We start from the raw sequence: 25,307 nt of genomic DNA, 5'->3' as shown, positions 1-25,307 counted from the left end.
AATCTCTCCAACAGATACCAAGGCCACCACCAACATTCCTTTTGAGTACTCCAAATTGGTATTTTTGAATACCTTCTATGTACCTGGTTTCATGGGAATATAAAAATGTATGTATTTGGAATTTATGCGTAGGATTCAATTTCCACAAGTCTCTGGAAAAGCTAAACTAATAGAAAGGAGATGCAGGGACAGCATGATACATTTCATTATCCAGTGCTTGTTTTGGGTTCTTAATATGGTTTTCCTCACTTTTTTCTCTCAGGTATATTCAGAGGTGGCTATGATTTATTGGTGAGGTCCAGGCTGGCCTTAGCCGATGGAGTGACCATGCAGGTGACTGTCAGAAGCAAAGAGAGAACACCTGTAGATGTTATCTTAGCTTCTGTTGGATAAAGGCTTACTGGACAAGAGGAAACTGATGCACACTTCATGGTCAGTGGGCTTTTAGGCTAGTGGCATCAGTTTCCCAGAATCACACTTTTGAAGATGAATGACTTTGGAGAAGCAAATTAAACATTTGGCCCTGAGCCAGCAGATCAAGCAAATGTCTATCTTTGCGCATGGGTTTTTTTTTTTTTTCTTTTTATTCTACTTGGTCAGCTTTGGGACGATAGTGCAGCTTCGGGTGATCTTGAAAATCAAATACTATCCTATACTCCAGCTGCTTAACTTCATTTTATTCTTTAATGTGTACCTGAAAGCTCCTGGCAATGCTGGAAAATTTTTATCCCAGAGGGGTGGGGGTGGGGGGGAGGGGAAGCCAGAGTCCACTTTTGTCACAATTCATTTTTATTAATAGAAAATAAACACTTATTCCAGTTTCAAAGTTGTTATACTTGAAGTTGCTAATTTAAAAAAATGAATTTTAAATAATCACTTAATAATCCTGCTTTGACTGAGACAATGAAATGTGGCTTAAAAAAAAAAGTATTCAGCACCATTTGCTCATAGGTCTTTCAGAGTTTGTTCTTAAAGTTTCTGGAACTTTCCTGTCTGTAAAGTACAGGAATTACTGAGCTACATTGGAAAGCCTCTCTGGGATAGGCAATGGGGAGTTAAGCAGTCATCATAAAGGAATCAGTGTACATTCAGCATGGTGACTTGGACTACACAACAATCCCTTCCCCTCTACAGTAGCTCAAGAGAGACATGCTTCTAACCACTGAGGTATGAGGAGTCTCAGACTGTTATTTGCTGTTAGAATTGGTCTTCCCAGCTAATAACAGTACATCTCTGGCACAGATGCTATTGGTCCTTAATGTCCTGTGATTTTAGGAAATAGTTTGGATTTAGTTCAATTTATTCAGAAATCAAACATGTTTAATTAGCTTCACTACTCTGGCAGAGTAAGGGTATGCTGGTTTAGTATCTTTATAAAATATATATAATGTATAGGTAAATCATAGTCTTAAATCATACCTAAAATACTATATCATTTAAACCAATATCTATTTTAACAAAATGTTTATAACTAAAAACAGCTGATGAAACTAAATCCAAAGGTATGACAAAGAGGACTCAGCTCTGTGTTGCTTAAAGAACTTTTAAAAGGCATGTGCCCATAACGTCATTCAAGGAGAAGGAAGGAGACCCCCTTCTTCTCCTCCTTACTATAGAATTCCTGCTGGGGGTGGGCCAGAAATTAGCACTTCTAAATATTTCAGAGAAGTCCAAAGTGTTAAAAAAAGTCTTTTATGCAAAAGAACGTCTTTCTGCATCAGTGAATAGTAATGCTCATCAGAATTTCCTAATAGCACAAAAACCAAGCCAAGTCTATACATTTGATCAGATGTCAAAGTAATGGGAGGTGGACTATTATGTCAACCTTAGTCAGAGCTCCTGCTAGCTTCTTCCTATACACTGTTCACCAATTTAAGTGGACTTTGTGAGAGAATAATGTTTGATGGCCAGGACCTGTTTTGGGCATTTCTTCCTAAGTGGAATACACAACAGATAAGGGAGTAGGGGAGGTAATACAGGGAAGCTACTCTTTCCAGCTCAGAAGGAGTTGATGAAGCCCATATATGCATTCAAGAAGCCCATGGGATCCTCTAGCTGTGGATAGTGGCTAATGTGGTCATCCAGAATCGACACTGTGGACCGCGGCAGCGTTTTCCTAGTGGAAGAGAACAGCACGCAGGTGAACTTGAGGCTGGAGGGGGAGGGATGTTAAGCCAGTGGGAAGCCCCCGTAAATGACCCTGTGGAGACACCACACTGGAAGGAGCCACCAAAGAGCTTATTCACCTTCTACTCTGAAATTGTATCTTAGGCAGATAAACCTGCCAATTCCATTTATACAAACTAGTTTTTAAATGTTCATAATCCGACAAACAACAACTTGAAAATATAACACTTTTGCAACAATTGTCAAAGCAAGATGACTTTCAGCTCCTTAGAGAAGGATGAAGCATCAAACAAGTGGATCACATAGCAACTCACTGCCCAGGCAGAGATAACCAAGGATCTTCCCTTAATCCCAGGAGGAGATGAGAGGGGGTGTTTTATTTAAAATTATATGCAAGCTGTTTACTACTAGCTTGTATCCAGTAGGCCACAGGAAGGTATGGAACATTCTTATGTGACATAATCAAGATTTCATATTCTGATACCTTCCAAGTAAGCACCTAGAGAGAATAGCAACCAATGAGAAGGCACTTTTCCACAGTGAGCTCTTCTCAATCTCTCCTTGCCATCTGCTCAGCCTAAATCAATGAATTGGCTTTACAATCAGACTGAAACAAACACTTTGTAGGATATATCCACTTTCAACCTTTGATTCACATGAGAGCTTTTTGTACACCAAGGAATATGCAGCAGTCATGACAGTGAAAACAGACTATGTATAAATCAAGAGAATGTATAACTGAATGTTTTGATACTACAATTATGTTAGAATAAGATTCCTCAACTCAATCTTTTTATTGTTTCCTGGATGAACAGCCAGTGAGGTTAGAGACAATGGCTAGAGCCAATAGCCCTCAACAGGCAATTCTGTTTACCACTGTCAGGATGAGATACTAACAAAACATAGACCTCTCTCGGGGAGACTCACCTGTACAGCTCCAAAAACTCTGGATAGGGATTTACAGGATCCAATGGCCCATAGATAAAATGAACTAGAAAAGAGAAAAGGAATGAAATACTTAACAGCTCTCACATCTGTTCTACTCCCACCCTAAAATTAACTCCTCTCCAAAAAGAAATGTTTTCTCCTTCCTTTTTTTATTATAATAGGCAAGGTCTCTCTCTGTTGCTCAGGCTGGAGTGCAGTGGTGCAGTCATAGCTCACTATAACCTCAAACTCGTTGGCCCAAGCGATCCTCCCACCTCAGTGTCCTCAGTAGCTGAGACTACATACAGGTGTGCAACACCACACTTGGCTAACTTTTAAATTTATCTGTAGAGAAAAATTTTTCTCACTATGTTGCCCAGAGTGGTGCCAAACTCCTGGGCTCAAGCAGTCCTCCCGCCTCAGCCTCCCAAAGAGCTAGGATTACAGACGTGAGCCTCCTCACCCAGCCCAAGAAAATATTTTCTATAAATAATTTTTTGTGTGATAGAAAACCTAGCTTGTTTTATTAGGTAACCTCTAAAGAACTGCTAGGCATGCACCAGTTCATTCACTGGACACATCTCCTCCTATAGACAACCATTTGGTCCCTCATCCAGCTCTCCTGCACCCTGGACCAAATGGAATATGCCCAACTTTCAACATTCTCTAAGTCCAGAATACTATCATTCTTTAAGTCTCTCTTCAGTTATAACAGACCCTTGACATTTGAAATCAACCAATAATTTCCTGAGCACTAATCACTATGTGTGAAACACCGTAATTTTTTTTTAAATCTGTAAGAATGAAATGACAAATAAGCACAAACCACCTATAGCCTCTTGATTAGTAATCCAAACAGCCTTCTGTCCGAGCAATTCAGCATGTAATGTGGCAGTTACTGACAATGCACACCACAGAAATCAGTAATACCAACTACCTTTACAGTAATGTCTCAGCTTTTTATATACTTCACTCTACACACACACATCACTGTTCCAGATGTCATGAGTACAGTTGCCAGTAAAATAAAGGATACCCAGATAAATTTGAATTTCAGATGAAAAATTATTTTTTTTGGTGTAAGTAGATCCCAAATATTGTACAACATATACTTAAATACTAAAAAAGCATTTGTTGTTTATCTAAAATTCAAATTTAACTGGGTATCTTACATTTTTATTTGCTAAATCTGGTAACCCTAATTGTATAAAGGAGTTGCGATTATTTTAACCCTATAGTCCTTCAGTTTCCTATCAATGATATAAAAATACTCACTGGGGATAGTTACAGAGGCAAGAGCTCCCACCCAGCGCCTTCTGAACTTCTTCCTCTGATTGATGTACTGTAAGAGACTGTAGGACAGGTAAGTCAGCATGCGCAGAACAAGAAACCTTTACTGTTACAGGGATTCAAGGGCATGACAAGAGCCACAAGGAACACAAGATACAATTTCTTAATCCAGAAGCAGTTTAGCATTCCTGGAAATGTCCCACTTAATTTATCCATTTCTGTTAACCTCTAGAGTTAACCACCATGTAGCTCTAGTAGTGATTATGCCTACTATCAATATAAGAATTAGTGGTTTTGTGTATTTATTAAGCAGGGAATGAGATCTAGGAAGGCTGATAGTTGGTTTGGATTTTATGTAACTAAAAAGCCCAGGTCTAAGGTTCCAATTTAGGCTCCACCACTACCTACCTCTCTGACTCAAATATATAACACAGATCTTTCAACTCGGTTTCCTCATTTGTTGGTTTGTTTAAAAGACAGGGTCTCCCTATGATACCTAGGCTGGAGTGCAATGGCTATTCACAGGTGCAATCATAGCTCACTACAGCTATAAATCCTGACCTCAAGAGATCCTCCCACCTCAGCCTCCCAAGTAGCTAGGAGTACAGGCATGTGCCAAAGGACCTGGCTAGCCTCCTCATTTTTAAAATAAGAGGATTGTAACACATGATCTTCTGTGTTGACATCTACTTCTTTTTTTTTTTTTTTTTTTGAGACGGAGTCTGTGCCCAGGCTGAAGTGCAGTGGCATGATCTCAGTTCACTGCAACCTCTGCTTCCTGGGCTCAAGCAATTCTTGTGCCTCAGCCTCCTGAGTAGCTGGAATTACAGACATGTGCCACCACACCTGGCTAATTTTTGTATTTTTAGTAGACACGGGCTTTCATCATGTTGGCCAGGCTGGTCTCGAATTCCAGACCTCATATGATCCGCCCACCTTGGCCTCCCAAAGTGCCCGAATTACAGGCGTGAGCCACTGCGCCCAGCCGACATCTACATCAAAATTCTAAGTGTAGATGTTGATGAGCACAAAGCTTCATCTGACCACAGATAAAATGGAGAGAATTCCTCTTTCTCCAGCGTAAGACACCACTGCCACAGTTTAGAACTCAAACTCATGTATTCTGCTCATTCTGCCTGGCAACTCCAGGACAGTTATTTTTGTAAACCTCAAATATCTCATCTTAGAAATAGTATTTACTTTTTGGAAAGGAAAATATAATTTTAAAAGACAGTCTTAATTGTTCTTCAGTTTTGTAATACTAAAATGAAATGTTCAGGGATCCTGTTGGGGGTTAGGAGAGGGTGGCAGGATTGGCTCCCTCTAACACAATTCCCAGCAAAGCCATCAGTAAAAACACTTGAAGCTACACTGAGCCAGGTGGCTAGAAGACAGAGCCTTATCCCAAGTAGTTACAGGTATCACCACCTCTGGGTCCCCTGTGAAAGTGTCTGCATTCTCATTTGAACCAAGGCATGGGAATTCTTTGTACAAGACAGAGAAAGAGAAGTCTGCCCTCTCACTCCCCGTTGCTGCAGAAAGATAGGCAAAAGGAAGAGCCTTGTACCTTGAGGGAGGCACTAGGCTACTTTCACAACCATGATTCAATACTTTGAAGCATTTAATACTAACAAAGAGTCCAGTTTCACTCTATTTTCTATTTCTTTCTTCATATAGACTGTGACTTTTTGGTTTGCCCCATAGGTCATTATCAGCCTTCCTGTGATAGGGAATAAGCCAGCAAGGAACAGAGCAAGCAATCCCCACTCTCCACAAAAACGCTTCTCTGGAAACCACAGCAAAGGGTAATTTCTTACCTGTCAATGACTAAGTTCCCGTCATTGTTGCGGATCCCTGCCCACATGTCCCACAGCTCACTCTCAGAGGGCCGAGTATACGGCCCAAAGACTGGGGTGAGACTGAAAGAGTCCAAAATGCAGGAAGATAAGTGTGAGGAGAACTCAGAATGTTCAATATGGCTGGAACCTCAGAGGCCATGCAGTCTGGGCCATGCAGTCTGACCCATAAGTGATTTATGAATTCCTTCTACTTCCCTGGCAAGCGGCCAACACCTTTGCTTTAAAATATCAAGCTTTAGGATTTGGCCCAGAATTGTAATGGCACCAACTTTTCACGACATTGTTCTAGGCCACAATCTTTGACAGTGACACTTACCCTCGAGAGAATACGAAGAAGTTCATCAGTCGTGTGAGGATGGGTGACAGCACACCTCCATCTTTGAGTAGCTGCAGGGGAATAAGTGGAAGTAAAGCTCAAGAACCCAGAGGAAGATCCTCACTGGGGCAAAAGGTTTTATACTAGGAACTAAATCTTTAGCCAAATCTCCTGCTACTGAATGGTTTGGTACTTGGCATTTTGTTTTGCCTACCTGTATTCTCTCAAGGAAGAAAAATCTATTTCTAATTCCATCTAAGATTACTTTTCTACAATTCACTAAATCCCTAAAACTTTAACTCTGATACTCAAGTTTAGAGTAGGATCCTAATTTGTTCAAACATCAAGCTTGTGACACAGATCTTTCCATAGCTGTTATTTCTCCAAATATTTGTTGATCTCTTATTCTTAGGATTGGTTTTCGGTTTATGTAGGGGGCCACTGCCTCTGCTTTAGTTGCCTAAGAAGGGAAAAAGTAACTTCATTAATATAAATTCACAAGGAAGAGGATTTAACTACTGCCGATTACAGGAGCTATGGCCCTTAAAAGGTCCCAGCATTATTTTTGTCAGTACAAATCCTAAAACTAAAGGTCTATCAGTGAAGTACCAACCTTTTGGAGAAGGAGTGGACGGTGAGTCTCAGGAAAGATACCTGTAGAAGAGACTTATCTTAGTCATTTACCTACAGCTTTAATTTTGTTTTTTATAGAGACAGGATCTCACTGGGTTGCCCAGCTGGTCTCAAGCTCAAGCAATCCTCTCACCTCAGCCTCCCAAAGTGCTGGGATTACAGGCACAAGCCACCTCGCCCAGCCTACCTACATTTAGGTCAAAGGCAAGCCCATTATCAGAAACTACCCACCCTATTCACCATCACCTCTGCAGCCTTTACCACCAAAACAGAATTACAAATAACAATTTAAAACTGTCATCTAATTACTTCTCCAGGAATTCTGTGTTTAACTGGTCACAATAAATCCCACTGGAATTACTTTTCCCATCTTAAAGATAGTGACACGGGTAGGCCGGGCACGGTGGCTCACGCTTGTAATCCCAGCACTCTGGGAGGCCGAGGCGGGCGGATCACAAGGTCAGGAGATCGAGACCACGGTGAAACCCCGTCTCTACTAAAAATACAAAAAATTAGCCGGGCATGGTGGCAGGCGCCTATAGTCCCAGCTACTCGGAGAGGCTGAGGCAGGAGAATGGCGTGAACCCGGGAGGCGGAGCTTGCAGTGAGCCAAGATCGCACCACTGCACTCCAGCCTGGGCGACAGAGCGAGACTCCGTCTCAAAAAAAAAAAAAAAAAAAAAAAAAAGATAGTGACACGGGGAGAAAATATATGGTCATCCAAAATGCTGATAACCAGGCTCTGACACCCCTTAGCATTTCCCCCTATCACTCAGAACACGAGGGTTAATGATTTGGGCTGCAAGAATAAAACAAGTTTTTAAATAAGTATAGGTCCTTTAAAAAACCTAGAGTTTTTCCTTTTCCCTTTCTCTTCAGAGTCAGTGGAAGAAAGCCATGAGCATAAGTGGCTCCCAGTCTGCTCTTACGGCATTCAGGAGACATTTGGGTATTCATGAACTTGCAAGCTGGCTGCCCAGAAAGTCTAATCAGGGGTTCAGTATTTTCTAACTGAAACTTGGCACTGCCATCAGTTAGGAGCTGGGGAATCTCATACAGTTAAGTCCTCACTTAACATCAGGATGCATTCTTGGAAACTTCGGCTTTAAGCAGAATGAGGTACAGCAGGTCCTTGAATAACATCCTTTCTTTAAAACATTGATGAGAATAACATTTCATTTAAAATCACAGTTTCCAAGAACCCATTGATGACATTAAGTAAGGATTTTCTACACGTAGTAGAAACACTTGTGGCTTTTTTCTGTATCTTCAATCCTATACTCTCATAACCTATTGCAGTTGTTTCAGATACGGCAAACAGTCTTTACACTCCTCACTCCTTCTGATATAGCTGTTACTAGGTCTTCCACTAGAACTTGCTATCTAATGCATTGAAAAAGCACATATGACTATATTGCAGCTTTTTATTGACTATGTAAGTAAAGTCACTATCCTTTGTAATGCTGTTTGTTTCTTTATTTAAAAACATGCTGAGAAAGGGTCCATAAATCTTGTCAGACCACCAAAGGAGTTGATGGCACAGAAGAGGCAGAGATCCCATAGTTTAATTGTCTACTTGAAATATTATCAGATTACCATTTAAGTGCCGCTGTATCTAAAGATGGCCCTTCTAGACTACACCCACTTTCTACCTACCGCCAAGGCAATTACCTCCATTTGACAGACAGAGACTCTTTATGGTAAGCCGACCAGATCGATTCTGCTTGTACCTAGAAGGGAGATGAGGAAACACATGTAGCTGAGCAGACTTAAACCAGTGCACCGCTGAAGACAACTCCCAAGAGAGAAAAAGGATACAAACAGTCCAGAAACAATGTACTCTCCTAGCATCATAAGCTGAAGTCTGAAGCTCCACTGACCTGTAGAGAAGCTCCTGAGCAACAATATCTCCATAGTCATGAGAAAGAAGGTTGATCCTGCGGTTCTGGAGCCCCAGATGCCGCAAAAGCGCTTCCACGATGCTGGCCTGCTCAAATATGGAATAGTGATGTGGTCTCTGAGGAAAGGAAAGCCCACATACACAGGATGAGGTCATGAGGACAGCTCTCTCTGCCAGCCTGACCCTCACAGTCTGCGTCCACCCCCACACCCCATTACCAACCCCAGATAGGTGCCGCTTACCGGTTTGTCACTGAAGCCAAAACCTAAGAAATCAAGGGCAATCACCCGATGAAACCTCAAGGTCAGACCTTCCCAAATCTACAAGAAAGAAAGGATGATTTGGGCTTTCTGCTCCTGCCCTTCCCTTTCACCAGACCTTACAGTAGCACAGGCGCTTCAGCCCTATCTTGGCTTAACAGACTTCCATAAAGAGAAAACCCCATGAAACCACCACAGGTCCCACAGATGATCCTCTTGGAAAATGCTTTATTCCTGGTAATTAATCCCTGTTGAGGGAGGGTAACTTGACAGTGATCCCTTCCAGAGTGCCAAGGAGTTTATTATTCCCTTCAGTAAATAAGGAACAGTTCAACATTTAATATTTTTTAAAAGCAATTCAAATGTGCAAGAGCCTTCTAGTGCTGACAACAAAATCCTTGAGGTTACTTTAATTTTTATTAAAAAAAAATTTTTTTTTTTTTTTTTTGAGACAGACTCTCGCTCCGTCACCCAGGCCGAAGTGCAGTGGTGTGATCTCGGCTCACTGCAACCTCTGCCTCCCGAGTTCAAGTGATTCTCCTGCCTCAGTCTCCCGAGTAGCTGGGATTACAGGCTTATGCCACCATGCCTGGCTAATTTTTCTATTTTTAGTGGAGATGGGGTTTCGCCATGTTGGCCTGGCTGGTCTCAAACTCCTGACCTCAGGTCATCCTCCCACCTCAGCCTCCCAAAAGTGCTAGGATTTGAGCCACCGCGCCTGGCCGAGGTTTTTTAATACACAGTAGGACATAGAAGTCTGACTTCATTACCTTGTACCAATCGTAGCTGGATGTTGGAAAACCGTGTAAAAGCACAACTATCTCTGGACTTCCAACCACACCCACAGAGTCTAGGAAGAAGGAAAGTACAATCAATTATGCCAAATCCCTATAAAAATAACCTCGAAGATGTTAAAATCTAAGTAATCTGATGCAAAGGACAAGAAACTGTGACCAAATTGGCATTAAAATGACACAATTATTTTTAAAATGTAAGCTTACTGCGTTAGGTGAGAACAGGCCTTTTCTTTTAATCTGTATATTAAAACATTGTAAAAATCATGCTATGTGAAAATACTTGAAGGCACCTTTACTTTCGCCTAGGTATTTTTAAAAAGCATCTCCCCATTTCTCCTTTTGTTCTGTAATATGCAAATTTTTTCACAGTGAAAAGTAAATTTTCACAGTTAAAAGCATATGATCACAACACATAAACTACAAATGCTTTGTACTTTATCATGAATGGCCTCACAGAAATTCTCTAAGATATAGCAACTATTCCCAGGGAACACCTTTAGCTTATGCTGTTTGCTCAGCACCTTTTATTCAGCAGGAGACCCAGTCTAACATCAAAAACATAATAAAACTATTACAAAATCCTGTCAACTATAAAAAGGGCTTAATCAACATAAACATGAACTTTTTTAATGCATATGACAATACGGAAGCATTCAGCATCATCTAAATTAGGTAAACATTTAGACAATATTAACCTTGCTAATAGTATTGGATTAAAACTAGTACATTCATATACTGCCAGTGACATGAAAACTTGGTAATATGGTTTTCAAAAATAATTTAGAAGCAGTTAAAACTTGTATATACTTTAGCCTAAGAGTTTTGTTCTTGAGAATCTGTGCAAATAAAATCATTCCATTTATACAAGTAGTATAGTTTGAAAATGTAAGGAAAAAATAAACTGGACGGACATGAAGCTTTTCCTTCAACATTAGTTTTTTAAAACAGTAAAACTGGAAATAACCCAAGCCAACATAATAAAAATTGTATACTTACTTAATTGAATATAGCAAATGAGAGGAGGTCAGGAGCAATAATGAAAAACGGTTTATGACAAACATTTTTCGTTATTGCTCTTGACCCCCGCTCAAAATAAATCATTTCCAATCTGTTTCTCAGTTTCTTCACCTATAAAATGAGGTTAATGGCACCTATCTCCAAATGCTGTTGTAAAGATTAAACAATGAAGGCTGAAAACATAACTCAGTGCCTGGTATATGGTAATTACTTGATAAGTAGTCATAATAATAAATATCACTAGCAAATTAATTTATATAATGATATTAAGACAAATCACAGTTACACTACAAATAATCTACAGAAAAAGATAAAATGAAATCAGGGATGGTAAGGAGAGAACCAATGCTGGTTATATCTATTAATATTTTATATATTACCTGACACTAAGGTTGCTCAAAAAAAAAAACTAATATTGGAATACATATCAAGCTACAAAGAAAACTTATACTAAAAGGTAAGGTCTGCAGGTTGGAATCTCAGTCCCAATCCCCATTCTCCCAGCAGTTTTCTACGCTTCTCTGCAAGCACACTACACAGAAAAAGAGAGAGAGATACTCTCCTCCATCATTAAGGAGCAACAAGAGACCAATAGACACAAAATAAATACCTCGGCTGGGACTTATGTGACCGACACACGCAGGTGTTCCAATAGTCCACTTCTTACCTTGGTAGAAGATACGCAGTCCCTTGTAAGTGAAAAACTTGCCTGAAGACTTCCATGAGTGAAGGGCAGGGGAGAGCTGAGGGGGTGGGATGTGCAGGTACGCAGCAAGCAGGGGCACGGCCAGCAGCCCCACCTGGACCCACCACTCCCTCATCCTGTAGGAAAAGCAGAGACCCACTGTAAGCAGTCAGGTAACATTGTCCACTCATCTACAAACCAAAACCTGGTAAGATGGGGTGGGAGATTGCTGTTACCATGCAATGATTACATTGCCCTTCACATAGGCACAAAGCTGACCGAGACTATAATCGAACCTCTGTCTGCCATAGCACTCGCCATATTTGTTCATCATTCCAATCTTAAGGAAAAAAAAAATACATTATTTCAACATATAATCTTCTGCCTCTGCTCCCCGACTTTAACCCCTTAGCCCCTACCCTTGTGGTCTTCCCAATACCTGCTGAAGAGGACTTCATATAAATAAAAGGGAGATTACTTAAATGCTGGACACTCTTTCGTTGACTTTTATCAAGGCTTCCCAGGAAAAAAATAACTTCTTTCTTATTTACTCCAAAAGCTCTACCATCTACCCACTAGCCCCCACCAGTAAAATGTTCAAAAAATATATATGTGCTATATCTCATGTTTTAAAGAGTATGTGTGTGTAGTAACTTATCACATGTCCTCAAGCAGAGGGCTACTCCTGATTTTCAGCCCTCCTGCCTAAATGAAGCCCCATTTAGTACTCCTTTCTGAATTTGGGCTGAGAAACTGCTCAGGGTAAACAGTCTGTGAAAGTAAGATAGCTGCGCTGTGTATTCCAACATAAGCAGCTTTGTCATGACCCCGAATATCTAATCTCTTGAGAGGTCAAGGCGGTAGATTATATTTCTGCTTTTCTTAGCAGACTCTTTAAGTTTCCATTTAATTTCCTAAGACGCTCCCCCGCCCCCAGATAAGGCATAACTCATACCCAGCGTGTGAGAATTGATTTTGTCTTTGGAAAAAGAGCACTGGTTGGTACACCCAACCCTCCCATGCCCAGGACTTCAAAGGCACAAGTCCGTTTATCCACATTGACAAGGAGTGCCAAACAGGAATTATAAACAGTTCTGTTTCAAGTCTATGACTTCTGATGGTCAACAGATCAAGAATTGTCAGTAGAATGGAAGTTCTCTCAAAACAGCCAGAATGGAAATAATACCCTCCAAAACTAAAATTAGAGTTGTCATAGAGCTAAAATAAATTAATTGCTAAAGCCCTGGGGGAAATGGCTTTGTCTGTACACACGTTCTTCCCTATTGCCTGTAATCTACCTACCCGTTCGCTAATTTCCTCAACTTACACGATACTTTTTCCCCCAAAATCCCCGATACTTTTTGCTAAACTCTAAAAACAAACCTGTAGTTTTACAGTGGTAAAATAACCATGTTTCTTAAAGAATGTCAGCTCCCCAGGCTATATTTTAGGCATTATTAGGGCAGTCATTTCCTTTTTTCTCCAAAGTACCTGTCCATAAGACGGATAGAACCATTTGGTCCTACTTCTCAAGGTAATACTAGAAATGGTTCAAAAAAGTGCCAGAACATGATGGTTATATCACAGTTTTCACCCCACAACAATAGCAGGCTATATCCCAATATCTTCTTGAAAGGTCAGATGACAAAAAGCATTAGGTTTTGATGATCATTTGCCCAGCCCTATCTGTCCTGTACTTCAATGCATACATTTTCATGTGCGGATTTCATTACTCCCTTCCCCCAATGCTTCTCATCGCATTCATCCACGGGGTTCCAGCAGTAAATCTCGGCAGTGACTCAGCAGAGAGCCCCGGGAGGGGCGGCCAGAGCGGCAAATGGGGAGGCTTCCCCGCCGGTGCTTAGGGAAAGTGGGGGTTAAAAAACGAGGCGATCGACCAACATACTCCACTCCTGGACAACCCCCTCCACACCCTCCTCCTCTTACTCCAAGAAAGCAGAGGCAACCTCTCAGGGAGCCGTTTTTTGTCTTACTACCTCAGTAAAAATGCCCCCATGACCTTTTAGGATTTTTAGAAGTGAAGCAACCTAGCAGTCAGTAGGCAAAATGGGTTAGGCAAACATTTTTTGGCCAAAATCCCAACTATTTGATGAGCCGTGAGCGGAGACAATAAGCAAACTCCAGTAACAAACTTTCCAGAAATTTCTGAGCCTTGATTTCTTCATCTTGTAAACAGAAAAACACACTCCCGTAATAATACCACCCAACCTGCCGCCCACCTGATGGCGTCGCCGCGAGACGAACCACTTTGAAAACCCGCGAAACCAAGGTGAACAATCCCTGCGCAACATGACAGTTTGGTCACATCGCCGTTCTCACTCGCGCTTGTTACTGAAATCTGAAAAATACTTAAGGCGGCTGATGGGCACTGCGAGTTCTAGTCACTCTGCGGTGACTCCCGCCACCGTGATACCTGGGTCTTGAAATCCTAAGCTGTACCGCGGCGATCTGGGCACTGCGATTATCCCGTTCTTGAAATCCTAAGGTGTGCCACGGAGATACCGGGGTTCTAAAAATTCTAAATCGCACCAGGGCGATGCTGGGGTCTATCCTTTAAGTCGCACCACGGCAATGGCGGGGTCTAAAAATCCTACATCGCACCAGGGCTTTGCTGGGATCTATAAATCCTAAATCGCGCCACGGCAACGGCGGAGTCTAAAAATCCTGAATCGCACCAGAAGGAAGCCGGAGTCTAAATATCCTAAATCAAACCAGGGCGATGCTGGGGTTTAGAAATCCTAAATCATGCTGCAGCAATGACTGAGTATAAAAATCCTAAATCGCGCCAGGGTGATGCCAGGATCTAAAAATCCCAATTCGCATCAGGGTGAGACCAGGGTCATTAGGGATCCTAAGTCATATCAAGATGACGCTGGGGTCCAGAAATCCTAAATCTTACCAAGGCGATTACGGGGTCTAGAAATCCTAACCCAAGGAAGTCCTGCGTTCTGAACATTCCATTGCGGGCAGGAGTGACACCCTCTCCTCAAGCAGGCAGAGCGGGCGCGGAATGCGTGCCGCCTGTCGGTAGAGTTTTCGCCCAGAGGCAGCCCCAGCTCGGACACGGGCACACAGTCCTCCGCTCGCCCGCGCCCTAGTCCCAGGGCGGCCAGCCACACCCCCTCGTTCCCGCCGCACACCCACCTGCGGAGGCGATCTCGGCGCACCATGGCCGCGTTATCCCATGCCGCCCGCCGCAGCGTTGCAAAGCACCGGGCACCGCCGAGCCCGCAGCCGTGCAGGGCTGGCCGGCAGCGGGGGCGCAGCCCGCAGCCCACAGCCCGCGCAGGGCGGCGCCGCGCCGGGCAGCTACAGCCACTCCGGCGTGCGCTGCGGCACTGCGCTTGCGAGGCGCAGCTGCCGCAGAGGAGGTGCCGGGGTGTGCTGGTTGCCGCGGCAGCGCGGAGCGAGTGGGCACCGACTTTTAGAGCCCACCCGCGCCCCGCCCCTAGCCCGCCCATCGCCGCAGAACCCCTACCGCCTGCTCCCCTGCTCGCCGCAGAGCCCCTCCCAGCCGCTCTACCACCGCCATGGCCACGGAGATGGGGTGCCCCTCTAACAGTGGCTCCTTTAGGGGGCACCTTCAGGGGTGTCGAGCCCCCTCCCCAAGACCCCGCTGCTCCCTCGTTAACTGCCAACCCTGAGCCCGAGATTCTGCTGCAGAAACCCTCCCCTGATGAGTTAAGGCCCTGGGCAAAAACAGCAGACCCCTGAGTGCCCCAACTCTTTTCCTTAGACCACCCACAAACCCCACAGGCCGCCCACAAACCCCACAGGCTGCCCACAAGCCCCACAGGAGGATGGCCGCTCAACCTAAGGGGCAGCAGGGCTCTGGGGTGCCGGCCGTGGCGCCTGCTCCCATCCCTCGTTCGAAGCGTGGGTACTGAGAGGTGGCGAGCCACGAGGGCCCTATGCGCCCTAAGCTTAACTACCGGTAACCACCAAGGGCACGAGCAAGCGGCTAGGGAGCAACAAGCTCTGTTGGACCCACCACCAAGCTAGTAAACAGATTCACGGGATGGCCACTATGGCCAAAGTTGCACAAAGTCCTGTTTCTCCCACTCCAGCCACCGCCGCCGCGCAGGGCAGGTTTCCTTTACAGCAGCGCGACGTGGTCAGCATGCCAGACGCCTGGCCACAGCAGCGCCCTCACAGCCCTGCTCTCTGCATGCGCCGGTCCGCGCTGCACAGAACAGTGGGTACAATTAGGAGAGCAAAGCCCCCTTTATTTACCTAAGATAGAATCACAATGCAAGGGCCCAGAGGCACAAGAAAAAGGGAGGAATTTTTCTAATGCATAATCCTTTAAAAGGCATCTCTTACGCCTTTGAAAAGTGTAGAGTATCACGAAGTGTCTGTGTTCATTTTCTGACCGTAAACTGAAATACTGGTGAACAAACGCGGGGTGCGAGCGGGTGAGCGGGGCGGCCGGTCGTGCCCGCTGCATCCAGAGGGGGCGCTGCAGGCCTCCCTTCGGTCGCGCACGGCCCAGGCCCTCCGCGGTTCTGCAACTCTGCACCCCGAAAGGTTCGGCGCTGGCCCGCGGGGCATCCAACCCGGGACTGGGGGCGACCCACGGACACTGAGGAAACTACCGCCTATGAGCCTATCATCGGAACCTGTGGCACAACACAGGTACACTTCCGCAGGGGTCTGGTTGCCCCCAGTAAAAGCACTCATGAAACAAATGCTGATTTAGCACCTACAGGGCGCTAAGAACCGGGGGTGCGAAATAAATGAGAAATAGCCCCAGCCCGAGAGCAAGACACGGGCCAACTGGAGGGGAAGACAGACAAGAACTGCCACTTTTTAAAATTTTCCTTTTAATTTCCTAGCGACGTTTGCGGCAGTTGACCCACTCCTCCGTAACGTGTAAAGCCCTCAGAGGCCGAGCCCAAGTATTATTCACCTTTTGTATCCCCAGAGCCCGCCCCGGTGCCGGCCACGAAGCTGGCCCCTAATAAATACTGCTTGAATAAGTACAAGAATTTGAGGGCGCACAGGGGAGGAAGTAATTAAGGGGGGGGAAGGGTGGTCTTGAATGATGAATAGACATTTACCAGAGAGACAAAGAACATTCCAGCCGGAGGGGACGGCTTTCGCAAAGCACCGGAGGCTCAGGGCCGCGTGTTTGGGGAAAACGGGAAGTCCTTTGAGCCGGCAAAAAATTAGGCTAGCAAGAGAATTTCATCGCAGGGAATTAGGAATTTGTTCTAGAGAAAATGAGAAGCCACAGATGGATTTAAACTCTTTATGGCCTTAATTGGTTACTTAACAAAATTTAAATTAGTCTCTTTACAAGTCAAAGATTACCTATTTTAACTACCACTACCTTTTAAAGACTGAATTACTCTGCGAAATCTAAATCGGTTCTTCCAAAAAGGTAAAGGCTTTCCTATTTTAATAATAACAATAACAAAAGCCTTTGCGTTATATATTTTTCATATTTATTGTTAATGGAAACTTTGAGTCCTACAAACAATTCCACACTTTCATTCTCACCAGGCCAGAAACACCAGCATCCAAGATGAAGGCAATTTTCTGTTTATGGACTGAGTGCCCCACAAAGGATCTTATTCTGAAGGCCATGGAACATGTCTACCCACATGGATCAAGCGGGCAGACTGGAGGAGAAACAGTTTAAAGGCCCTGGGGGAAGCGGGGAGTGCCAGGGAGAGCTCCTGAAGACAACAGGAATTCCAAGTCTGGCACTCGGGAGAAATCCTCCCTTCAGACATTATTGATGTCTGGCCCAGTAGTTAGGAAAAACTTCCTTGAAGGAGAGATTGAGGTTGAGATGGGCATGGAACCCAGATCTTAGGCAGAGAAAGCATATTCCTGTTTGGAAGAACCCTAAGTACAGAAGTCAGCTCAAAGATATCAGCTTGGCCCAACCAGGAATTCGCTGTGGGAAGTCTAAGAGAGAAAATGCTGGCCATAATCCCCCAGGAGCCAAAGAGTTAACGAATCTTCTAAATGTGCCTGATTTACTTCCAGAAAGGAGCTTCCTCCGCAGGGGGAGAATTTGACCCAAGGTATAAAACACTTGGAGCCCTGAGAAAACACACAGCCACACATAAATTCAAAGTCGGCTCTGGCTTGCTGGAAGTTGCACCCTTTCAGTTCCTCTGGACAGATGCTATCCTGGACTGTGCAGGATATCTCATGCAGTAGTATTCCCTCAGCCAGTGGCTTATCACACATTCTTGTCACATTCCAAGTCTAACACAGTTCCGCCTCATGATAAGACCTCAGATTTGTGCAAAAATTCATGTAGAAAGCTCTGCATTTATTATCTCACTGATTCACAACAGTGGTATGGGATCAGCAGAGATGGTACCACAGATTCAAGAACCATATTTTTCTAACCCCAGTTTGAGACCCATAATATGACAAGTGCAGGATATTTATGGAACAACAAGACAACCAGGACTGCCGCTTTCAAGAGCCATCGTTGTAGATTCAAATCAACTGAAACACTTCATAATGGGAGAAACTTGGCTGAACAAGAGCACATGTTAACGAAGGGGTTTTGGTTGAGAAACTTACTGAATCAGTAAGACAGGACCTAAAAAAGGCTACTGTGACTGTAGACTGAGGGGAAGTACCAAAAATAAGCTAATCCTATTCTATTCTGCTGGTTAGAACTCACAGAAAGCATTTTATTCTGTTCTACAGAGCAGATATTGAAACACAGAGACAAATAGGAATGTGTTCAGAGAAGATCAACTAAATGAATTGCAAACTGAAGGTGTAACAGCTCTCGTATTTTAAGCTCCTACCATGAGCATGGATCTTCACCCAGCATCTCCCTGATCCTCACAGTAGCCTGGCTAGACGAGTATTTTCACTCACAGATTTCAGAGAAAGATATGGCAGCTCGGAACGCTAAGTGTTAGGATGTGAAGGGGCTGGGAACTGAACGCAGATGTGCCTGGCTCCAAAGCTGGCCTTCTTTCCACTACTCCACACTGCCTCCCTGTTTGAAATAGCTGGGCATGTTTAGTTTGAAGAAAAGAAGCCTTGTGGAGTAAGTAGAAGAAGGAAATGTGTTAGCAGTCCTCAAATATTTGTGGAAGCAGCATTAGACATTTTATTCTGTATGGCTCCAATGAGTGCAAATTGTAGAGAAACAGATGTCGATTCAACATAAAGAATTTTCCAACAGTAGGGGCTGTCTAGAGGGATTGGGTGGCTCAGCCATTTTGGTATGGGACAAATTCTCTGTCCACTGGGGGCTGGGTAACCCTGTGGCAGGTATGCAAGCTCTGCATATAAGACTGAATGAATGACCTGCAAGGTCTTTTCCCATCTGCTGTAAAATAAGGCTCCAAGATGAACTGGAACTTGGCCAGGGTGATCCTCTACTGAGGAGACAAATTCACAACTCAGTCTTCCCTAGTTATGTCCCTCAGCCCAGAACCCTTGGTACAACATGCTGCTTTGTACTGAGGGCAAGGCAAATTGAAGACATTATCATCAATAAAATCACATCGACCTCGCTCTCAACCAAATTAACCAATGTGGCTGGGCGCAGTGGCTCACACCTGTAATCCCAGCACTTTGAGAGGCTGAAGCAGGCAGATCATTTCAGGTCAGGAGTTCAAGACGAGCCTGGCCAACATGGTGAAACCCCGTCTCTACCAAAAATACAAAAATTAGCCATGTGTAGTGGTGTGTGCCTGTAGTCCCAGCTACCCGGGAGGCTGAGGCAGGAGAATAGCTTGAGCCCCGGAGGCAGAGGTTGCAGTGAGATGAGATGGCGCCACTGCACTCCAGCCTGGGCGACAGTGCGAGACTCCATCTCAAAAACAAAACAAAACAAAAACAAATTAACCAATATATCCCTGAAGCGACTGGTGTGTTCCTCTTCAGGCCCATTTTTGAGTAAAAGTGGCTGTAAAAAGCTCAAAAGATGAGTGGTAGACGAGGGAAGCAGTGGAACTGAATAATCTCTTACCCAAATAAGATGACCCTAAATGACAGATGGTTGTTTCTCCAGGTGACAGTATTAGTGGGCACCCCTAAACTATCTTCACACACCCTCTGCATTACTCCACACATCCCATTATCCCACAGCTGGTACTTCTTCACCAGGTACTCCTGCCCCACTATCCCCCACCTAGAGGACATTTTATCCACTCAAACAGATAAATAGGCTGAAGGATTCTAATTAAATAATAGAATCTTGCATTTTTATAGCTCTTTACCCTTTCACATATATCATCTCATTTGTCGCTCACCGCAGTCCCCTAAGGAAAACAGCTACTTTCTTTCAGACAGGCAATTTCCTGGCTGCCTGGGAGCTAGGAGGAGGAAAGGGCTTCAGCACAAGCACAGTCGCTCTTTCTCGCTTTTTTTTTTTTTTTTCTGTTACTACTTTCCCACATTAGATTATGCCCCCAGCCAGAATGAGTCAACCAGGAGCAGGTGCTTCCGTTTTCCTCGATTGCTCTCCTCACCTCACACCTTCTTCAGCTGTCCCCCTCCCTGAACCAGGCCCCCAGCCGCACCACCACTGCCGCTCTCCGCCCTGGTGACCCCAGCGCCTGGACCGGCACCTGCAGCTCCGACCCCGAACAGCCGCGCCCTCTACCACTGGGTCACACCCGTGTGCCTGCGACCTTTCCTACCTCCAAGGCTGGCTGTCCCACAAGTAGGAAGTCGCAGCCTCCTAGAAATCGAGTCCCCACACCCAGGAGGGCGGGTGGAGCCAGCTAACGGAATGACTAAACTCTGTTGCGGGGGTCAAGCCTCGGCGAGGGTTGTGTGGCTTTTTGTTCTCTACGACCCCGAGGTGCTGGGAGATGACGACCGAGGCTCTCGCCCACGTGGCCCTCTTCTGGACCGGCGGCGGCGCACCTCGTGCGGGGACCCACGCGCCCCGGGAGCCCTCCCCTAGCCAGCACAGCCTCACGCCTCCTGGGCCACGCGCACTTACCTGCCCCCAGGACTGGTGTGGCCCACGCACAGAGCCACACCCCCAAGGAGGGCTAGTCCCACTCCTGGAGCGGGCTGCGAGGGTGCACGGGGAGGCTCCACTCCTTCCCCGCCCGCCTCTTACCTGATTCAGGTAAGACCTGGGCTACAGGACTCCATGTTTGGGAGAACCAGTTGCGCATGCGCTTCCTGAGGCCAGAAGTTCTCGGCCTTCACCCTGTTCCCAGGGAGGACCCGGCCATGAATACGCGGCTCGGGGCTAGAGCGTCGCCAGGTCCGCGCACAAGCCCATCGCCCCCGAGCCCAGCATGTGCTGCCGCCTTCTACCTGCCAGGCGTCAGCGCCACCTATTGCAAGGGGTATGAAATGGCAGGCCGTGGCTTCGACAATAGCCTACGGCATTGGATAAAGAGAATAAAATTGTATTCGGCCTGGTCTGAGTACTTTTACATAATAAAAGTGAAGGCCAAAGAAGTGACATTTTGATAGTTATTTACAACGTACAGATCTTTGGCGAGCCTTCTGTATTTCAGCCATTCCCCTAATTTCGCAATTACCCTAAAGATGGTCTCCATCGCCAGCCCTCTCTCTACCCCTTGCTCTAGATCCTTATATTTGCCTGCTTTCTGCTGTTCACATGGCGAACACAGACATCTCATACTCAACAAGGGCTAGGTGAAATTCACTACCCTTTCTCTACCTCCTCTTTCCCACACTACAAACTGACCCCTGTCCTAATAACTGATGCTTCCTTGTCTAGTCTGTATCTTGGTTAATGCACTTCCATCCACCCCTGTCTCCCACACACTGTTACCAACCCCTGTGGAACAGTGGAATGAGGCCAAGGGGTCGGGTACCCTTGGATACAGATCCCAGCAAGTACCCTCCTCCCCATCCTTTTCATCTTACCTCCCAAGGGTCTCTTGAATTCATCTTGCTCCCTTCCATTCCTAATGCCATTTGCCCTTGTTCGGGGCATTATTTCTCACCTGGACTACTGCCTCCTAATTGGCTTCCAAGTCTCCACCATCACACCTTTCTGGTCCATCATTCACAAATCTGCCAAAGTGATTTTTCTAAAATGTAAATCTGATCACATCTCTCTTCTAAAACTCTTTACTGACACCCTATTGCTGGTGCTAAATTCAAACTCTTTAGCTCCGCATGCAAAACACTTCAAAATCTGGTCCTTGCCTTGACTTCCTCTAGAAGCTTCTATCTTACCACCCCCATCTTACCCACCCCGATCAAAACCTCATGATCTGACCAAACATTACTAATTATAGTTCCTCCCAAAACACCATGCGGTTTCCTTTCTCCGTGCCTTTACACATGTTCTCCAGGACCAGCTATGTCCTGTCCCACTTGGGCTACCTAAAAAATTCCTCTTCGTTCTTTAAAAATCAATGTAATTTTCACATCCTCTTGCGAGCCTTCCATGAAACTTTCCTATGGAAATGATCCCTCCCTCCTCTGTGCTGTCTCTGTCCCTCAGTTGCCTTATCACATTGTTTTGTGATGATGTTTGCATACCTGTCTTGTCTCTCCTACCACAGAGCTGAGCTTCTTGAAAACAAGGACAGCATCTTACTCATTTCTATGTCCCTTTTGCCAACCCAACATTTTAATTTTCTTTTTATAGACAAGAGATCTCACCCTGTCTCCCAGGCTGGAGTGCAGTGGCACGATCATAGCTTGCTGCAGCCTCAAATTCCTGAGCTCAAGAAATCCTCCTGCTTCAGCCTCTCGAATAGCTGGTATTACAGGCACGCACCATCATGCCCAGCTCAACCCAACATTTTATAATAATGATGATAAGAATGAATAACAGCAAACATTTGTCAATCGCTTTGTGCCAGACGCTGTGCTTAGTTTCTCATGTGTACATTTTTAACTTCTGATGATTACCCTAAGAAGAACTATTATTATCCTAATTTTACTAATGAGAAAACAGGCTTTGAAAGATTAAGGAGCTTGCCCATGGTCGCAGAGCTGGTAAATTGTGGAATCAAGATTTAAATCCAGATCTATCTGCTCATGTTTGTCTATTCATCAGTTTGGTAGAACTAAAATATTTGAAAAACCACTAGCCACTTTTTAAAGTATTAATGCTTACAGAGTCAATTTATCTTTTAAAGGGAAAACACATAGCTATTCTACTCTAGTGGATGGAAATAGAGTGTTCTAATTTAAACTAATGGTATAGAAAGCCAAATAAATACTCTTCATGTCAGGCTAAATGAGAAAATGATCCTGCTTTTATCCCATATAATCCGTTCTTATTATATGAATGTTATGAGTATTTTTGCTTAGAGATTGATATATTACAAACCAGTAATAGATTTTTCTTAAAAACTCCTTTTGAAGAAAAGAGATGTAAACTGAAAGACAACCATAGAATGTTTAATGAGTTGTGAGAGATGAAGATACCAAGATATTGTGAGGGACGTGTGAGGTCTAAATGAGTTAATACGTGTAAAGCACTTGGTGGAGTGCCTGGCACACAGGAAGCATTGTATTATTGCTGCTGCTGTTCTTACTAAGAACTTCAAGTAGCTTGCAATCCAGTGGTAAAGATAAACGCATAAGCTGACAACAAGTAATGTGATAAATGATGTAATTCAGCTATGATCAAAATTCTGTGGGCGTTCCAAGGGGACAGGGTCTGCCAGGGAATAGGGAGAGTGGCAGGAAAACAAGATGGGACCCAGAGATCCCACAACTGCAGAGTGAGCACGTTGCTAGAACTAGAGCAATGCAACCTTTTTCAGAAACACTTTATTTGTTGGCAAATCTTTTATTACTAAAGACTTTACTTCTTAGAATCCACAATGTTTAAAGTTTCCACAGTTTCAAGCACTCCTTTGCCTCTGGTGGTTGAGGGAAGGGGGCCCCTGGGCAGAAGAGCAAGGCTTTCACCAAGATGATGTGAGAATGGGGAACAGGGGGAGGAGGTCTCTGAAGCTTATGAAGATGTGGCCCAGTACTCAAAGGAAGTTCTGGCCTCACCTAGAAGTCCAACTACGATGTCCAGACTTCAGGAGGGGAAGACACATTCCCTTCCCCCAGGCTTCTGTCCCTTTCTGGCAGAGGAGAAACAGTGGAGCACAGACTTGGTGATGTGTACGTTGAGCAAGAGGGAAGAGGTAGGCGGTGGAGCTGTGGCCCAACTTGGCGGGCACTGCCCGAGAAAGCCCACCTTTTTCCTCCAAACCCATGCCAGGTGTCTAGCACACTAACTCAGTGTTTCCTAAGCCAAATGACATGGAAGGCTGCTTAAAAGTCTACATTCTTTACTACAGGCCATTAACTTTATGTAGGCAAAACATATTTATGTTCCTCCGGTTCTTCAATAAACAGAGTAAAGAAACTTTCTGTGGGTAGTTCACTCTGGTCCGGTGAAAAGAGGGCAGCTATTCTGATGTGAATAACTAATAAAACATATACAGAGAAAAAAAGTTTAAAATTAAACAGAGGAACACTGTTGGTAGAATTAAATAGATACAACTTTTTGGGAAGGCATTTTGGCAGTAGCTATCAAACTTGACCCAGCTATTCCACTGTTTCACATTTATACTTTATGTATACTCCCTGGCACATGTCTAAGAACAAACAATGCTGTATTATTTGAAAAAAAAATTCAAACTGGAAACAACCTAAATGTCCACCTACAGGGTGCTAGTTATGAGGTTGTCTAACGTGTAAAGCTTCCCAATGTTACGTGAAAAAGCAAAGTTCAAAATAGTATGTATATTGTAATCCTAGTTGTCTAACATATATGTACCATGTATCTAAACATCTATAGTTATATTTATAACATTGATATAGATGTATATGTATTAGAAATGCTGGAAAGATCTAGGTGGGGCACAGTGGCAGCACAGGAACAAATTTAATCTGCAGGAAGATTTGTTTATTGGTTGTTGTTGTTTTTTTACTTAAATTGGCATGCCTTTAGGAGAGGCTATCATACAGTTCCTATTTATTCCTCAGTGTATTCCCTGTTATCTTACACTCTCTGCTTCCCTCAGTTCCTCCTGGCCCTCAGAGGCAAATGAGGAAAGAAATCATGGTGGTGGGGGCAGCTGAAGGGATGCTTTAGTCTTTCCTTTCCGTTTCAACACTGTAAGCAAACATTACTTCATAACTTAAGGGAGGGTAGACTAGGAACTGCCATCATTTCACATCCATGAGAAGAAGGAATAGAAGAAAATAAGGATTCTGGAAGAAGAGGCACTGAGTGGGAAGTGATTGCTATAGTCTAGATAATGAGCAAGGAGAGTTCGAACTAGCCAGTGACAGCAAGGATAAATCCTGAAACCCAGGTATAAAGCCTCTTTTCTGAATCCCTTCTTGGCCACTGCAGTTAAAGGAATGCACAGGCTCCCTCATCCCTTCTTTCTCCACCATGAAAAATTGCAGCCTGTGGTTGATCACATGGGCTGCTGGGCAGAGCTTGATCACATGGGCTGTTGTGCTCTATGGGAGTCTAACTCTGCCCATAGCACACCCACAGAGTCTCATTCTCCTGTCCC

The 25,307-nt window shown here is 44.4% G+C and overlaps 2 protein-coding genes across 7 annotated transcripts in view; one reads left to right on the top strand and one right to left on the bottom strand.

Moving 5' to 3' along the window:
• The window catches only part of COPG2 (coatomer protein complex subunit gamma 2), a 160,501-nt gene extending 159,679 nt beyond the window's left edge, over positions 1-822 (top strand). For both annotated transcript variants that reach the window (XM_030825607.1, XM_030825608.1), the window contains one exon: positions 263-822. In XM_030825607.1, the coding sequence (XP_030681467.1) occupies positions 263-393 (131 nt within the window). In that variant the 3' untranslated portion in view covers positions 394-822. The remainder of the gene's footprint in view (positions 1-262) is intronic.
• MEST lies at positions 772-21,117 on the bottom strand. 5 transcript variants are annotated; one of them, XM_003261339.4, is made up of 12 exons: positions 14,977-15,253; positions 11,794-11,948; positions 10,083-10,162; positions 9,295-9,372; positions 9,033-9,169; positions 8,824-8,882; positions 7,133-7,173; positions 6,520-6,590; positions 6,162-6,263; positions 4,330-4,406; positions 3,055-3,118; positions 772-2,116 (listed from the first exon to the last, which is right to left on the bottom strand). In XM_003261339.4, the coding sequence occupies exons 1-12, from the start codon at positions 15,000-15,002 to the stop codon at positions 1,999-2,001; spliced, it is 1,008 nt and encodes a 335-aa protein (XP_003261387.1). In that variant the 5' UTR covers positions 15,003-15,253; the 3' UTR covers positions 772-1,998. The 5 variants fall into 5 exon arrangements, with proteins under 5 accessions (XP_003261387.1, XP_003261388.1, XP_030681471.1 ...); XM_003261340.4 differs by lacking the exon at positions 14,977-15,253 and adding an exon at positions 20,897-21,117 and having other exon boundaries at positions 776-2,116; XM_030825611.1 differs by lacking the exon at positions 14,977-15,253 and adding an exon at positions 14,732-14,943 and having other exon boundaries at positions 776-2,116.
• Positions 21,118-25,307: the final 4,190 nt, after the last annotated feature.

The sequence above is a fragment of the Nomascus leucogenys genome, chromosome 13 (genome assembly GCF_006542625.1).
Source record: "Nomascus leucogenys isolate Asia chromosome 13, Asia_NLE_v1, whole genome shotgun sequence".
Classification (NCBI taxonomy): domain Eukaryota; kingdom Metazoa; phylum Chordata; class Mammalia; order Primates; family Hylobatidae; genus Nomascus; species Nomascus leucogenys.
The sequence above is the reverse complement of the archived record's forward strand: the minus strand, read 5'-3'. Positions and strand labels throughout refer to the sequence as shown.